The 16,592-nt window shown below is 49.0% G+C and overlaps 1 protein-coding gene across 1 annotated transcript; it reads left to right on the forward strand.

The window, feature by feature from the left end:
* Nucleotides 1-13,941: 13,941 nt before the first annotated feature.
* LOC124700789 (B3 domain-containing protein Os12g0592300-like) lies at nt 13,942-16,065 on the forward strand. The gene is made up of 5 exons (XM_047232860.1): nt 13,942-14,037; nt 14,133-14,283; nt 14,654-15,074; nt 15,159-15,397; nt 15,685-16,065. The coding sequence occupies exons 2-5, from the start codon at nt 14,155-14,157 to the stop codon at nt 15,958-15,960; spliced, it is 1,065 nt and encodes a 354-aa protein (XP_047088816.1). The 5' UTR covers nt 13,942-14,037; nt 14,133-14,154; the 3' UTR covers nt 15,961-16,065.
* The last annotated feature ends 527 nt before the right edge of the window (nt 16,066-16,592 follow it).

The following is a 16,592-nucleotide window of genomic DNA, read 5'->3' on the forward strand; positions in this document are numbered from 1 at the left end:
AACAGGTTCACCACCCTCTCCTGCCGCCGGCGAGGTCGGCCGGAGAAGGGGAATTGATCTATGGAGGAGGCAGAGGTGGAACCGGCGCTAGGTTTAGGAGGCGTGGTTTTGTTGGACCACAGATCAAGTATGTAACCTTCATTTGATCAGAATGATTCTAGTTAATTATCATGCTAATCTTTTTAAACCACACAAGAAAGGAAGTGATCAACTTTACTTCCAAGGGTAAAATGTCGATAATCCACCTCATCCAACACTCTAAGAGTTATTGTGATAAGGATCAACATGATTAAAGGGGTTTCGGTCCCAATCTTTCACAACACACCATATAACCAACAACTAGGTAATTCGATTAATCGAAAATAATCGCAAAACTTGAAAACTTCAGACATTGGAACTGATCAGAATCAACTCCCAAGCATAGCAACACATCATATCATCAAGATAAGTGAGCAAACACAATGTCCCCAAATATTGGGATTTTTTTGGTGTATCTTTTATCTCGAAAGTTCAACCTAAGGATAGATATGTCGGCTGCAAAAACCCTTAATAGGGTGAGTCCACGCATACTAGGTAATAGCTATCCTTCCCCGCATCATATTGTGTCTAACATCTTAGTAATAAGCTGCGTCTTCCTAATAAGTTTGGAATGCTCAACTTACTAGGAAGAAAGTATGCAATCGAACTTTTCTGCCCTCAGGGACTAATTAATAAGATTCCGTTTCGATCTGATATGTGAAGAATCATAGAGCTATATTTGGTAGAGTGGATTTGTCTAGCTTGTTTTTTTCCAAATTTCGAGAAAGGCATTTTATTTTATTAAGAAAAATATGAAAACAAATTTAGATGTAGCCAATATTGTGTTCTATGTACTCCCTCCGATTCATATTACTTGCCACTAAAATTGATGTATCAGCATTTAAAATGTGTCTAGAACTCTAGATACATCTATAATGATGTCAAGTAATATGAATAAGAGGGAGTGTAAAATTTTAGTTTGAGATAAATTATATTCGGCGTTGCAAAAAATGACAAAAATGCAATAGATTTTGAGGTTTTGAAATTTTATATTTCACTGCTATAGATGTCTGATTTTGTCATTTCATAGCCGTGAATATGCGCTATTTGGAGTTGAAAATTTGCATGTAGGTAGAACACAACATCATCTACATCTAGATTTATTTTCTCAGTCTATTTTCAAAATGTAGGTGGTTGTTTTTGATTTTTTTAAAAGTAGGCTAGATGTAGCTCTGGCTACATTTGTTGTTTCGGCATGAAAGATATATTCAAAACATAGAACTCTTAGTGCGCTCTCTGAAATTAGTAATTGTGTCTAACTCAACTGCATGCTGAAGACTACATCCGCTTATCTCTGAAACAATATATATTTTGCAATAGAATGAGAGTATAAGAGTACTTGGACAACGGGACAGCTAGATCACTAAGATACAAATACAAGTCTTTGTTTTTCCTTCCTGAGTGTGGGCAGGCGAAGACAAAAGCTAACATTTCCTAGTACTCGAGTACCTGTGAGTAAGATTTGCTTGACAGTTGACATGTATCACGATCCCAAAAACCTACGGTTGGTATCAAACAGAACTGGTAGCTAAAAATGAGGCCTACCGTTGCAATCTAGAGGAGGGCAAACGTCATCCCTCTTGGCGATGAGGACGCACAGCCGGTGAGGCGGCCGCCGGAACGCCCATACCTCGACGCCGTCGTCCACGACGAGGCCGCAGCGCCCGATGAACTTGCGGTACCCCCTGCCGTTGATCACCGTGCCGTCGGAGCGGTGGAACTTGTTGAGCTTCAGCTCCGACATGCCGCACCGGGCCCCGCCGCTCACGTACACGGAGACCGGAACCCCCGCGTACGTCGTGGCCTTGGCCCTCTTCCCGTTCTCTCCCCTCCTGGCCTTCCGGTCGGTGCAGTCGAAGCCGCACGCCGCGATCTCGTCGGCGGAGAGGAAGGCGCGGAAGCGGCGGGAGGCGTCGGACGGGAACAGGAAGCGCGCCTGGCGGCAGTCCATGTCGGACGGCTGCAGGACCTTCTCCCCGACGTAGTGCAGCAGCAGGTCCCCGGGGAGGTCGTGGCGCGGGAGGACCTCGGCGCGCACCCACGCAGGCACCGTGTCGCGGGCGGCATCCAAGGCTCGGTTGTTGTGGGCGGCCGCGACGGGCGGGTGCGGGTTGATGACCCTCCTCCTCCTCGACCGGCGCGCGCGGCGGGCTGCCCGAGGGAACTGGATTGCGAGGAGCGGCGTCACGGGGCGCGGGGCGGCGTCGGCGCCGCTACTGGTCGACTGCTGCTCGGCCTTGACGAGCGCCTTGCTGGGCGGCTCAGAATCTTGGTTTCTTGGGGCAGATGTCATTCCAAGGTCCATCACGGCGAGCAGCAGCAGCAGCCCGTCGGGGCCACCAGTCGTGGGCCCCTCGGGCTTGACGCGATCGCCCGCAGCAGGAGCGCGCGGCGACGCGGACGGCAGCCTGAGGTGGAGGTCGAGGTCGATGGCGGCCGCCGCCGTCGATCCAGGCACGCGCTCCATCTCCGGCTCAGCATCTTGGTTTCTTGGGGTAGATTGCATTCCAAGGTCCACCAGGTCCTCCAGGTCGAGCAGCCGCGTAAAGCGTCGGACAGCGACGGCGCTGCCGGCCGTCGGCTGCTCGATCTTGACGCGCTTGCTGTTCGGCTCAGAATCTTGACTTCTTGGGGCAGATGGCACTCCAAGGCCGACGCCGTCGAGCTGAGGCGGCGGCGGCGGCGCGTCCGCGCCGCTGCTCGGCGGCCTCTCGGACTTGACGCCATCGCTTCCCCGCTCATCCGCGCCGCCGCGCGCTCCTGCTGGAGAGGAACCGCTGAAGCGCGCTAGGTCGAGGCCGAAGACGATCGCCCCCGTGCCTCCGCTCTTCGGCTGGGCGGAGGAGTGAGGAGCGCCGGCCTCAGGAGGAGGGCGCGGCGAGGGGGAGGGCAGACCGAGGTAGAGCTCGAGGGCGACGGCGCCCGCCGCCGCCGCCGTCGATCCACGCGCGCCTTCCATGGCAAGCTACCGCCGCCTCTCGCAAGCTCCAAGTCGGCTGGAAATTGGGATCATTTCAGGGGGGGTCGGCATTTCATTTGGGGGCGGAATGTTTATACACCGTATCGTACGGCCGCAAGGGATGGACGGACGAGGAGACTTGTACGCACCTAGGGTTTTCGCGGCGCTTTCAAAGCGAGCCCACGTCCAGTCCGGCCCAAAGTCAATAGCACGATATCCAGTACAGCCCAATACTAGCCCACTCCCCCACGCAAACCAACTTCTCTCCGCCCCTCCAAAAAAATAAATCGTCTCCACGTCACCAATCCGTCTCGTTGCGCATGCAGTGAAGCGTCTCGTTGCGCATGGCCGCGTGGCCACCCGCACCGGCGTTTATTGCGGCTAATGTCCTCGTTGCTGCTTCGCCTGCCACCACTGCTGTATAATAAAGAGCGCTCATTTCTTCCTTCTCGTTGCATCGACATTATAATCTCGTCGCGCCGTTCTCGACAGCCGTCGTCTCCTTCTTTTCTCTCACCATATTCCAATGTCGTCCTCCCGCAATAATATCCTCACCGCGAACAGCTTCGGGCGCGGCAGCCTCATGGTGACGGAGGCGTGGGCGTTCTACCAGGCACGTACCCTGTCCCCGCCGGACATGGGTCTGCCAAGCAGCGGCGGCTGGAGGATGGCCATCAACGAGATTAGTGTCCCACTACCGCCGGGCACGGATCGTTGGAGGGACGCGATCAGACCCAGCGAGACGCCTTAAAGCCCAGGAGCGCGCCGATCCACTTGGGCCCCACCGGCAACGATGACTGGTGGCCGGACTTCTTCCAGGCGCAGTACGATGCCGACATGGCTTGCACCGACAACCTCGTCGGTCGGAGGAACACGTGGAACAAGGAGGGGCGCCTCCGTTTCTGGGGCGTTCCCGGGCGCACCCTCCCGGACGTCACCGACGACATCCACAACGGTGCCCCAAGGTTAGAGATGCCACCTTCTCCACCACCATCTCCATGGGCTTCAGCGCGCTGGCAGTCGAGGAGGACGTACTCGTCCTCCTCGTACTCTTCGTCTTTTGGGCCGGTGCGGTCGGCGACTTCCTTACACTGTGCCACGCCGTACAACGTGCCAAAGCGCGAGGTGATGGAGGAGACCGAGTACGGGACGTCGCCCACGATTCGGAGGCGCGGCAGCGGCACCGGCGACATCAGCATCCACCGCGAGCCAGCGCGGCAGCGGAAGAGGCGCGCCGACGGCGCCCTCCTCATTCCGAAGATGCATGTGAAGGAGGAGCAGGACGACGAGGAAGTCGCGAAGGACGCGAAGATGGCGGAGTACGAGCGGCGGCAGCGCCTCATCGCCAGAAGTGACGACCCCGAGGACTGCCCATGGTTGCATGCAGCGTTCATGGCGTCCTTGAACGGACGACATCGATTCGACGATCGCCATGTCCATCCGCGACGCTGGGGTGCCACTCGTCGACCTCACCAACAACGGCGAAGTTGGGCCCAACGGAGCGGTGAAGGACGAGCCGAAGAGTGCGGGAAGAAGGACGCAGTCGACAACGCCATGTAGAACTTCCACCAGTACTACGACCCCTCTAGGCGCCGCAAGTACTACTAGAATGGGGTTTAAGTTAAATTTCATCGAATTTCATTCAAATACATGTAATATATAGCAAGTTTGAATGAATTCAACTGTTTTCGATGAAAATTAAAAAAATCTAAATTTCTATATGGGGGACACGATTGGGCAGTGACGCCTCTCAAACACGAAAAGAAGAAACAACGTCCCTCAGACTCTAAATCCGATGTTGTTTGGGAACGCGAATGGAGATGCCCTCTGTTCTATAAATATTTAGATAAATCCAAATTTAGATAAATTTCCAACATATTTTATAAAAGGAAAGGAGTAGTTGCTTTTTGCGAACTAACCTTAGGGCTTAGAGCATCTCTAGTAGAGCATCTATATATCCGGACTGAGAACGCTGAGTTATGTCTCCCGAACTGTTGAGTTTAGATGGTTTTGTCACGGCGCAAATCAGAAACCGAACTCGCGAACTGAAAAAGCAAAAATCAAACGTCGCGGGAAAATCAAACTCGCGATTGAACCCATTTTGCTCCGATCAAGCTTGATTCGTCGATAATTTACATTAAACTAGCCAAAATACATGACAGTTCGACCTACATTCGCTAATTTGAGACCTAAACTACTAGATTAGGCCCCGAATTGTCACCGGGGTGCTTCCCGTCGGCGGCGGAGGATTTTTCCTCGCCGGCGACCCCTACGCGACGATGAGCACCGCCACCTCGAACGCCGCCGCCTCTGCCGAGCTCTCGCAGGCTACATGCGGCATGTCTGCCTCGTCGTCGTCGTTGCCGCGCGGGGGTAGCGCCGGCAGCGGTGGGCTGCACGAGCCGGCGGGTGATGTCTACGCACGCTTCTATTCCTGTAGACAGTGTTGGGCCTCCAAGAGCAGAGGTTTGTAGAACAGCAGCAAGTTTCCCTTAAGTGGATCACCCAAGGTTTATCGAACTCAGGGAGGTAGAGGTCAGAGATATTCCTCTCAAGCAACCCTGCAATTAAGTTACAAGAAGTCTCTTGTGTCCCCAACACACCTAATACACTTTTCAGATGTATAGGTGCACTAGTTCGGCGAAGAGATAGTAAAACACAGGTGGTATAGATGGTGGTAATATTGCAGGAAGTAAAGATGCAGTAAAACAGTAAACAAGCGATGTTTGCAGTATTTGGAAACAAGGCCTAGGGATCATACTTTCACTAGTGAACACTCTCAACATTGATCACATAACAAATAAATAACTTCTCCTCACTTGTGCTACATACACTCTCTTGTTTGATAACAAACATCATTCATTGTGTAGGGCTACAAGAGCTCCCTCAAGCCGGAGTTAACAAGCTCCACAACATTCGGAGTTCATATTTAAGTAACCTTTAGAGCATAATAGACCGTTGCAATTTAGACCGAGTACTAACATAGCATACACACCGTCACCAATAGCTATGAAAGGGGGAATAGATCACATCAATACTATCATAGTAATAGTTAACTCCATAATCTACAAGAGATTACAATCATAACCTACGCCAAGTACTACATGATGCACACACTATCAACATTACATCATGAAGGAGGAATAGACTACTTTAATAACATCACTAGAGTAGCACATAGATTAATAGTGATACAAAGCTCATGATCACATAAAGATCACACCATGGGAGAGAGAGATGAACCACATAGCTACCGGTACAACCCTTAGCCTCGAGGGAGAACTACTCCCTCCTCATCATAGGAGACAGCAGCGGCGATGAAGATGGCGGTGGTGTCGATGGAGATGGCTTCCGGGGGCAATTCCCCGTCCCGGCGGCGTGCCGGAACAGAGACTTCTGTCCCCCGAACTTGGCTTCGCGATGGTGGCGGCTGCGTAACTTTTCTCGTCCCCTGGCTTATGTTTTTAGGGTTTTCGAGGCAGAGAGAATATATAGGCGGAAGGGCAGCCTCGGAGGAGCCAGGGGGTGGCCCCCCATAGGCTGGCGCCCCCCCCCCCCCTTGGCCGCGCCGCCAAGTGAGGTGGGGACCCCAGGGCTCCCCTCTGGTCCCTCTCTGGCTCTCTGGAAGCTTCCGTGGAATATAAGATCGTGGGCATTAATTTCGTCCAATTCCGAGAATATTTCCTGTGTAAGATTTCTGAAACCAAAAACAGCAGAAAACGAGAACCGGCACTTCGACATCTTGTTAATAGGTTAGTTCCGGAAAATGCATCAAAACGATATAAAGTATGAATAAAACATGTAGGTATTGTCATAAAACTAGCATGGAACATAAGAAATTATAGATACGTTGGAGACGTATCAGCGGGCCTCGCCTCGGCTTCTCCTTCTTCGTGTGCCTCCTCGCGCGCTTGCCGGCGTGCGATAGCACGTGGCCACTTCCGTGCCGCCCGCTTCCAAGCGTCGCCGGAGCGCGCCCGCCTCCGACTGTACACCCGGCGGACGCCGTGGTTCCTTCCCGCCGCCGATTCGGCCCCCTCCCCTACCTACGCGTCTTAATCGCCCCATTGCGGATGGAGGGGTGGTGGCGGAAGCGGCGTCAGAGGCGGCGGAATGGCTCGCCGGAGAGGAGGCAGGCGGCGGCGGGAGTGAAAGCGGCGGAGGGGAGTAGGGTTTGGAAACCAAACTCCCCTCCGCGGCCCCTTTTAATACGGGGCGGCCTCTGAGTTTCTCGGGCCCCCGAACTTGTTTTACGGGCCAGACCGCAAGTTCGGGCTCTATTCTGACCCACTCCTAGCCTGAACCCGTATAGTCGTCGGACTTTTTCGGTTTCTTTTACAGGCTCTGTTAGAGTTGCTCTTAGGCTTACATAATCCCAAACGAAGAATTACGACCCACAGGACGCAACTGAGAGTCTTACGTTTTCGCTCTCGTCCGTTGGCGACAGAGAAGCGACGGTTCCTGCCCTCCTTTGGACGCCGGTGAGGTGGTGACCTCCTCCACCCTCCCTCCGCTGCTCCGGTGGCTGGAGGAGGAGGGTGGGCTCTCGTTTCTCTCCGGTTTGGTCCATAGGTCTAGGGTCTCGTCTTCGTGTAGTGGCAGCAGTTTGGTGGGGTTGTTGCTTCGTCGAATAAGGTGGCCTCGGTCTCTCCCTCAACACGGCGGCGTCCGTCCAGGCGACTCCGTTGAGCCGATGGCCTCGTCTGCTCGCCGTTCCTTTGCAGCGGTGGGCTCTTTGTTTGGTGCTGGAACAAGGTTGGTGGTCCGGCGGCGGCAGATTTGGTGTTCTTCCCCGGCAACAGTCGCGGGATTCGTCGGCCGACTCGCCACAGCGTCAAGTGCCTGTTCTACAGGCCTGGTCTTCGGTTCACAACGCCTTGAAGGCTATGGCGCTGGCCTGGATTTTGGTTTGTTGGTTCTCTGTCGCTCTCTCTGGTGTGCATCTCGGTGGCGCCAGCGGACGACGACGGTTTCAGATCGGTTTGTTTGCAGGGACTCCAAATTACTTACTTGTAATATTCTTTTATTTGGGGTCCTTTCCTAAAGTTTCCTGGACACCTGTCAGTCCTGGTTTTCATGTACGTTCCACTTGTTGTACTCCGTACTATATTTATTTGATTTAATATAATTTGTGGTTCTCTCAAAAAAAAAAGTCCCAAAGGGAGAGAGTGTCACAAATGACAAATCTCAAGCTTGGATGTGAATCTGAGTCCCTTCTATGCGATTTGGCGGATCCCCCAGGTAACCAGTGACATCGCTCCGTTTCCAATCCCGCGGATCGCCTCGCGTTCGCATAGTTGCAAGCGATCGAATCCCGCCCGTCCATCTCAAATCGAGAGCGCGAAGCTGCACTTTCGTTTTCACCACCACGCCCTGCCGCTGGCAATTTTTTGATATCCCCGTTGGCATAAATACCACACCCCGCACTGCTACCTCGCACCAGGAAAAAATCCCCAATCTCCGCCTCCTCTTCCTCTCTACGAGCTCATCTCATCGTCAGCAATGTCAGGCCGCGGCAAGGGAGGAAAGGGTCTGGGCAAGGGCGGCGCCAAGCGCCACCGGAAGGTCCTGCGCGACAACATCCAGGGCATCACCAAGCCGGCCATCCGCCGCCTGGCGCGGAGGGGCGGCGTGAAGCGCATCTCCGGGCTCATCTACGAGGAGACCCGCGGCGTGCTCAAGATCTTCCTCGAGAACGTCATCCGCGACGCCGTCACCTACACCGAGCACGCCCGCCGCAAGACCGTCACCGCCATGGACGTCGTCTACGCGCTCAAGCGCCAGGGACGCACCCTCTACGGCTTCGGAGGCTGAGCTCGGGGATGCGGCTAAATGGATGTTGTTAGGGTTTGGGTTGCGTGCGTGAGTTGTTTTGAAGCGATGGCGATGCAGTCTGTGATGGAATTTGTTGCATATGGATGGATGAATGAATGAATGGATTTGGTGTGGTTGGATATTCGATTTTGTGTCTCTGCACTTTGATTATGCAGGAACGCCTCTTATCAAGTCTGTTCTGTGATGCTTGTACAATGCCTTGTGATCCTTCTTAGATCATGGTCTGTCGATTGTTGTCATGACCCATGGTTTATGGTTTAAACTTCATTCGAGAGTCGTTTCGATCTGTAACTGTAATTGTCTGCACCTTGCAGGTTCAGTCAAAAATAATGTGGCGCTAGCGTCATGTGTTCTGAACTTCTGAAGTCCTATTGTGCTCTCTGCTTCACCGCTGTTATTGCATCTTACAAGCTCATAACCTGGTGTGCTCCGTAACTGAACTCTTCTACTGCAGGACGAACAATGCCTGCTCATCTCAAAGCAATATGCTCACACAGCTGTGGTCTGCGGATGATTTTTTGGCATGCCATTTAAACCTCAAGTTCTGAATATGGGAGTGCAACAGTACAGTCTGAAGCCTTGTGCATCTTCCGGTGCTGTGTCCCACTTGCCATAGCACAACTGCAAACAGCAGCTCCTTCGTTTTACAGGAACAGCAACCTTTTGATTCAGTGAACAAAAATACACCATTACATCTTTAACTAGGCACAGCAACAGAAAATCTGGCGGCTCATCAAACTAGGATCTCGTCAGCCAGCGTGTATAAGTATAACGTGCCCTCACGCTGATCTGGACTGTTGCACTCATCATAAACATCACCAACATGACCCATCTGCATTCCCTCCCTCGTACCAGAATTGCAAACAACAGGTCCTTGTTAGAGCATCTCCACTCGTTGGCGCTCCCCACGCCCAAATCCGGCGAAATTTTCGTCCGGATTGGATGAAGATTTGGCGTGGGGAGCGCCGAAGTTCCAGCCGTCCCCCCGGCAGGAAACCCCCAACCTCGACCATTTGACATATTTCAAACAAATTCAACATAAAATTTAACAAGTTCGGCAAACAAGAGTACGAAAATTGCTGAAACAAATTCGGCGATAACAGTACAATGTTTAACAACTGCTGAAACCAAAGACGGCGGAATATAGGCAGGTGGGGAAGGAGGGGCGGCGGAATCTGGGCAACAAACCGGCGGGGTGGTGCCGGCGGCGAGAGAGATACGAGGGGTGGGGGAGATTTTGAGCGACGTGGCGGTGGGGTTCGTGCGTCGAGTCACCGACAGATCGGGCCCTTCCCCGCTTTTCACTCGTCCGGAGTCCCCGAGCGCTCCCCGGGGGGCCGGGGGTGGCGTGGGCTCGCCGGATGGATGAAGGGCCAAATCCGGGCGAAAACGAGGAACCGGGGGCGCGACTGGGCCGAATTTCGCCGTCCGGATGGAAAAAACGCTCGCCGGGGGCCTCGATGGGGGCACGAGTGGAGATGCTCTTATCTCCAGTTCACTGGTTGTTCCGTAAGGCTGCCGCTCTTGCAGCATACTCTTTATTTCACCATGCACAAGGGTTCATGATAAGTGCATAACAATGTGCAGGCTCCATCACTGTAACCTCTAGCGCTGCCGTTTTAACACATCTAGTATTCATTTATTTCAAATGGACATGTTGACGTCCCTGAAGCCTGCAGATTCATGCAGTACGGTGTATGCTCACTGCAATTTCAGTGGCAGATTTATTGTGTGTGTGTAGGTACGCATGGTGAACAATCTGTTTCTCTTTACTCTCTTTGGCATTTGTTTCGTCCGTATTAGTCTGAGATAATACGAAGTACTCCTACAGTTTCTGAAATTGTCTATACTGCTGGCACTGCCAAATTTCAGTTAGACCCTTTTTGCATTGTACAGTTACTATGAACTTTTTAGCATTCGATTACTTAGGAAATTTTCCTATATTTGTCGTTTGAATCATAGAAAAGAGGTTCTCAACTGCCTATGGAAGGCACTAATTTGGACCCTATTCCATGGGATTTTATTTTGCCTCCAAAAAGTGTTGAGGAAGATCTTGGCATGGGTCTTCTACTTGATGAGCACAACCTCATAGTTCCTCAACGTTGCCCAGCGTGTGGTCTTCAAGAGCACTAGATATGCTTGCTGCAAGCTTATCATGTGCGCCTTGAGTCCTTTAATGTAGTTTTGTCTTCAACATCTTATCCGAAGAATCATCTTCTTTGCAGATAACCCTGGGTGAGCGGCTTCTACTTGTAGCTCAGAAGTATGATGGATGATGAAGGACTTGGCATACGTCTTTAATACGATTGGCACACCTACGGATTGCCTTGTGCTATTTAGCATGCCTTGCATTCTGTAAGATGTTCTGCTTGAGGCATCATCTTTTTCTTGTATTATTCATGCCCTTCCTTATTTGACTCATATGGAAAAATATGTTTTGCAGTATGCGATGAGTCAACGTTTTGGAGGTTAAATCATTTGGTGGGACTGTGTACCTGAGTACACTAGATACGAATGCTATTCCCTTAAGCGTATTGTTATAGGTCATCTAAAACCGATAAGGAAGACATTATATGCACTTTCGACACCTCAATAACTAAACCACCACATTTTTTAGCCTACAAATGATATTGTATTTAGTTAGCCGATGTTTATTTTTATTTTCACTGCTTTGCCAGAAACACCTTGATATGTAAAATTCAAATCATTTTCTTACCCCGTTAGGTATTTCAAGGAACGGTAAGACAAATATCGACATGCTAGTTAGAATAGATTTTACCAAAACAAGTCAATCTCCATATGGTAGCGGGTTTTCTCGTAAGCAGCATAGCTTCCCTTTAAAGCAACTTTCTACTCGATTCCATTATGAATTACAGTGTTTTATGTGATGTATGGGTACCCTAAGATACCTGAAAAGCAAAGAACCAGACATACAAGAAATATTTTTTTGCTTGTACCGTTGTTCCTCCTCTTTACCAAAATCAGAAAATATGGAAGTTGATTTAAGCCCAGATATTTGTTCAACTATGGACAGGATAAAGTTGATTTTAAAACCTTCACTAAGTGCGTTACATGAAAAGAATGGTACCATCTACATATTATAGGATTGATAGCCCTCCATCAACTAGATGAAGGATGGGACCCTGCTTGACCATCCTCCTTTGCCCTAGCAAGGAGGATTGCCAGCATATCCTCAACCATATTGGAAAGCATTGGAACATTAGATCACCTTGTCTTAAACCTTTCTAGTTCGAAAATAGCGACCAATTTCATTATTGGCCATTGTTCATACACTGGCACCTTGCACAAATTTCGCATTCTATTTTCATACTTTGGGTCGAAACCTTTCATGCGCATTACTTGTTGCAGGAAGGCTTATTTGATTTTATCCTTCTCAAAACCTATCTTAAATATCATTTCATTTATTTTCTTCGCTGAAGTTCATGACAAAATATGATAATCGTCTATTTTATGTAGCACAACCACCCCATACAAAATGTGACAGTGAGACATAAATGTCGTCTTAGTAGGTCTATTCACTATATGGGAAATTATTGTAATGTGATTAGTACCTAATATTTGAAAAGGCAGCTCTCCAAAAAAAAAAGTCCAGGACCTCACACTCTCGTAAGCCCGGGCCTGGTTCTGGAGCTTAAGCGCAAGCAAAAGGCATGTATAGTCAAGCCAATGTTCCTTAGCTTTCCCGAATAGTAGACTTCACTGTTATGAAAATTTATTTCAGAATCCCATAATCTTCGACCAAATCATGGTCCATTAAAAAATGTGCCATGAGTTGTATTATAGAATAGATGAGTCATCACTAACCAAATGTGGAACGAGCTCACTAGTATTCCAATCCTCCCTTTCTCCATAGATGAAAATAGCCAACATATCAGCAACAACTGTGATCTCTGGCCGATATGGCGGCCCGAGCTCAACCTCCATCATGGAGGCCTCTCTTCTTCTGCAACGGAAGCTCGACGGCGCCAGGCTACCAAGTGGTTTCGTCCCCGGTGGCTTGACGACGGCCGTTGGCAGAAGATCTGCGCCGAAAGCAAGCCTACGAGCTGCTTGCTCCTGTTTCTCGGCGGCGATGCCTGGAGGACGCCGGCAGTTGGTGGCAGAGACACCCTGGTCCCTGATTGCGTTTTTCAAGATCTTTGTAGGGTGTTTTTTTGTAAAGTGCAAGCCTCTTTCTTCAAATTTTAGGTTCTTAGTGCGAGTGTTGTATAGGGAGCTTTCTATAAAATCTTGTACCTGCCACTTTAATGGATGTTTCTCTGGGGTCTTCTAGACCCCTTCCTGTGTTCAAAAAAAAACATATCAGGAACAATACTAAGGCCGATAAAGAATCCCCGACCCTTAATGAAGGCATTAGCTTGTCACAAAGAATGGACCAATATCATTATTCACCTTAATAGCCATGCTTTATTTTGTGGAACAAAATTGTTTATTTCTAGGTTTTGCTTCAGTGTCCTCCTTTTCAAACTTTGACCTCCTGATAGCCAGGATCTCTTGATAGTCTTCGCGACCTAACTTATCCTTTCATCAACTTTAGTGGTGGATGGTGGTGAGGAAGAAAACATCGGAATACACATTGTCCACCCACTTCCACCAAATGGAGGAAAAACCACTTCATTTGCAAGGCTTGTTGTAAGTTTGCAAGTTTAAGCCGATTTTGTGGAACCTAATACTCTTTTCTGCACTGTAAAGAAAAAATATCAGTTATGAACCATAACATATTTATCTTTTTTTTTTTTGCAGATATAACATCCTTATCTTGGAAACCATCTGAGATCACTAAGTTTACCTTTTGTCTACAACAAAATAAGTGATGTTCTCACAATGCCTTCCCCCAAAACATAGTCGCGCATCAATATCCGTCTCCACCGAGCACACCAACTCGTGCTTCGATATTGTCTCCACCGAGCACCGACTCGTGCACACTCCAAAGACAAGGCAAAAACGCCATCCCAACACTTGTCCATCCTTGACCCCACGTGTCGGTGAGCAAGGTCTGCGACCTGTGAAATCGCACTCACTCGTTCACTAGTAACCACTCCTACTACCCTCATCAAAGCGGCCTCTTCCCGTTAACATCAAGGAGAAGAGTTCAGATCTCATCGGAGAAGCCAACAACTTCCCTCATTCTTCTCCTTCCTCAGGTCAGCTGCATGTAACACTCTCCTTTCATTGCACTACATTGCATCCACTGATCCGAGGTGTGGCAACTGACGCTCCACATGGATGTCTCCAACAGCAGCGACAGGGGAGATCCGGAGATGGTGGGTGATGAGAAGGGAAGGTGCGTGAAGTGCAGGGAGTGGCAGGAGCACTACTTCTGGGAGCACATGGATTTGAGCAACATCAGGTTCTTCAAGCTCATGACTGGTGATTTTCAGCATCGCGTTGTAAGTATATCTCTGGATTCTTCAAGCTCCATATGCTTCCCGCCATGTTCAGGGTTCTTCAAGTTCTGCATGTAGGTCGGATTACCTTCTGAAACTTGTGGCAGCTGCGTCTAAATGTTTGTGGTCGTAATTAATCTTGTATATCTCTGGATTTTAGGGAAAAAATTCAGATTGGAGATAGATTACAAATTGTAGACAATGAAGTTCAAATAAGTAGCTTTTGAGTTCATTCTTCCTAGATGACGTTCTTTGATTGGTTTGGTGAATTAGTTAGTCAATTCATGCAATCTGAATGAACTTTGTTAAATATCATCCACTGAGGCAAACTGGTTATACGAGATGTCTGTTTAAAGTGTTCATCTTATATTAGAGCATTCCAGAGAAGGTTGCCAACAATTTCACCAGGCTTATGGCCAAGGAAGGATTCACCCTCAAATCACCTAGCGGCGAGACATGGTGCGTCGCCGCCGAAAAGATTGCCGATGAGCTGTTCTTTGTGTCAGGATGGGAAGAATTTGTCAAGGATCATGAACTGCAGGAGAATGACCTCCTGCTCTTCGAATGCAGTGGCATTGGCTGCTTTGATGTACGCATCTTTGACTCGAGCGGCTCTGAGAAAGCGTCCTGTTTCTTCACCGATAAAAAGGGCACCAACATGCACAGACACTTTGACAACATTATGGGTCAGCAAGCTGAAGGACACTGTCTTTTGAGTGATTCCAACAATGCCATTGTGCCGCTGTCGCAGCCGGTTGGGTCTCCTCACAAGGCCTCTACATCAAAGAAACCGAGTAAGTAAAGCCAATGCAAGTTTGCAGTGTGTCCTGTAGAAATCATGTAGTAATTCGGTGAACATAATGTTTGCATTTTCACAGTAAAAGAAGCTGAATCTCCAAACAACAGCAACTATCAAGATAAGTGTGTGGTGGACGATGAAGAAGAGGAAAGTGACAATGAACACACTTACTCCAACTACTCCTACTCAAGGCTTGCAAGTCACCTAACTGCGGACGAACGAGAGCAAATATTTGGGTTGGCATCAATTCAACCACGCAATCCTGTTTTTGTGGTGGTCCTGCAGAAGTCCCATGTTCGTGGGGCGAAAAACATCCTGGTCAGTTCAATATTTCTGCCATGGGATGAAAATTACTACGTAGTACCATGTAGCTTTTCCCTCCGTCAGTTTGGAGCTTTTTTACCCATAAATCTTGGAGAAGTTTCTGAATATTTCAGTGTTTTTTCCATGAACATCTTAATATGTTACTATCTTCCATAAATCTTATAACTTTCTGAATATGTCAGTGTTTTTTGCCTGAACATCTTAATATGTTAGTGTCTTTATGACACATAAGCATTGCAGTTAAGAACAACTGAACCAGCTAGCAATCTACCTGCCTGCAGATTATCCCCAGCAAGTTTGCAGCTGAACATCTTGAGGGAAAATCACACGAGGTGCTGCTTTTGAGGCCAAACAGCAAAGAGCAGTGGCATGTCAAGTACTACCACGCAAGCCTCACCCGAGGCTTCAACGGCGGACGCTGGGTCAAGTTTGTCCGCGACAACAGTCTGTGCGAGGGCTATGTCTGCATCTTCGAGCTGATGAGAGGCGCCAGGAAGGTGACGATGACAGTTCATGTCGTTCGGAAGGTCGATGACCAGTTTGTTCTGCTGGGTTAGGTTCCGCAGTCATGTGTTAGACTTATGAGTAGGTGTTTTCTCTGCAGTTATAAATTGTGTCGCTAAGAACTGGACTATAGTCTAGAAGTAGCTTGTTGTGCAGTGCATCTGAATATGATGCAATTGCACTGCTTTGTAACCTGAAGCTAACTTCTTAATGTAGTATAGTTCCAGTGGAACCAGCTGTGCTATGCGAATGTCATTCGGCACTTGGATATGTCACACAAACATAGATGCTAAATCCATGTGACAAACCCAACGGCACATAATCCTCAGTCAGCTGAAGTATCAAAAGAGCAACAAAATGGTTACTAGTTCATAGTACAAACAGGAGGAAGTTGCACAACGTAGTTATTTAAAATCTAGTAGAAACATAAGCATAGAACAAGCGTTGACCTAGAAAACCATAATGCAGTGAACTAGTGTAGTAGTAGTATGTGACTATGTGTGCTTTAGCATTAGAAAGATGAGTAGATACCAACAAACAAAGGACTACTCAGGGGTTCTAAATATTTGCTTATTTTCCTCAATCTCAGTGCATCAGTTTTCACTCAATTAATCACCCATTTCTAGAACAAAACAAGGTTCGATTTGAGATCCCAAAAGAAACGACCAAGTACTAGCCGTGTTCC

The sequence above is a fragment of the Lolium rigidum genome, chromosome 3 (assembly GCF_022539505.1).
Source record: "Lolium rigidum isolate FL_2022 chromosome 3, APGP_CSIRO_Lrig_0.1, whole genome shotgun sequence".
NCBI classification, from domain to species: Eukaryota; Viridiplantae; Streptophyta; class Magnoliopsida; order Poales; family Poaceae; genus Lolium; species Lolium rigidum.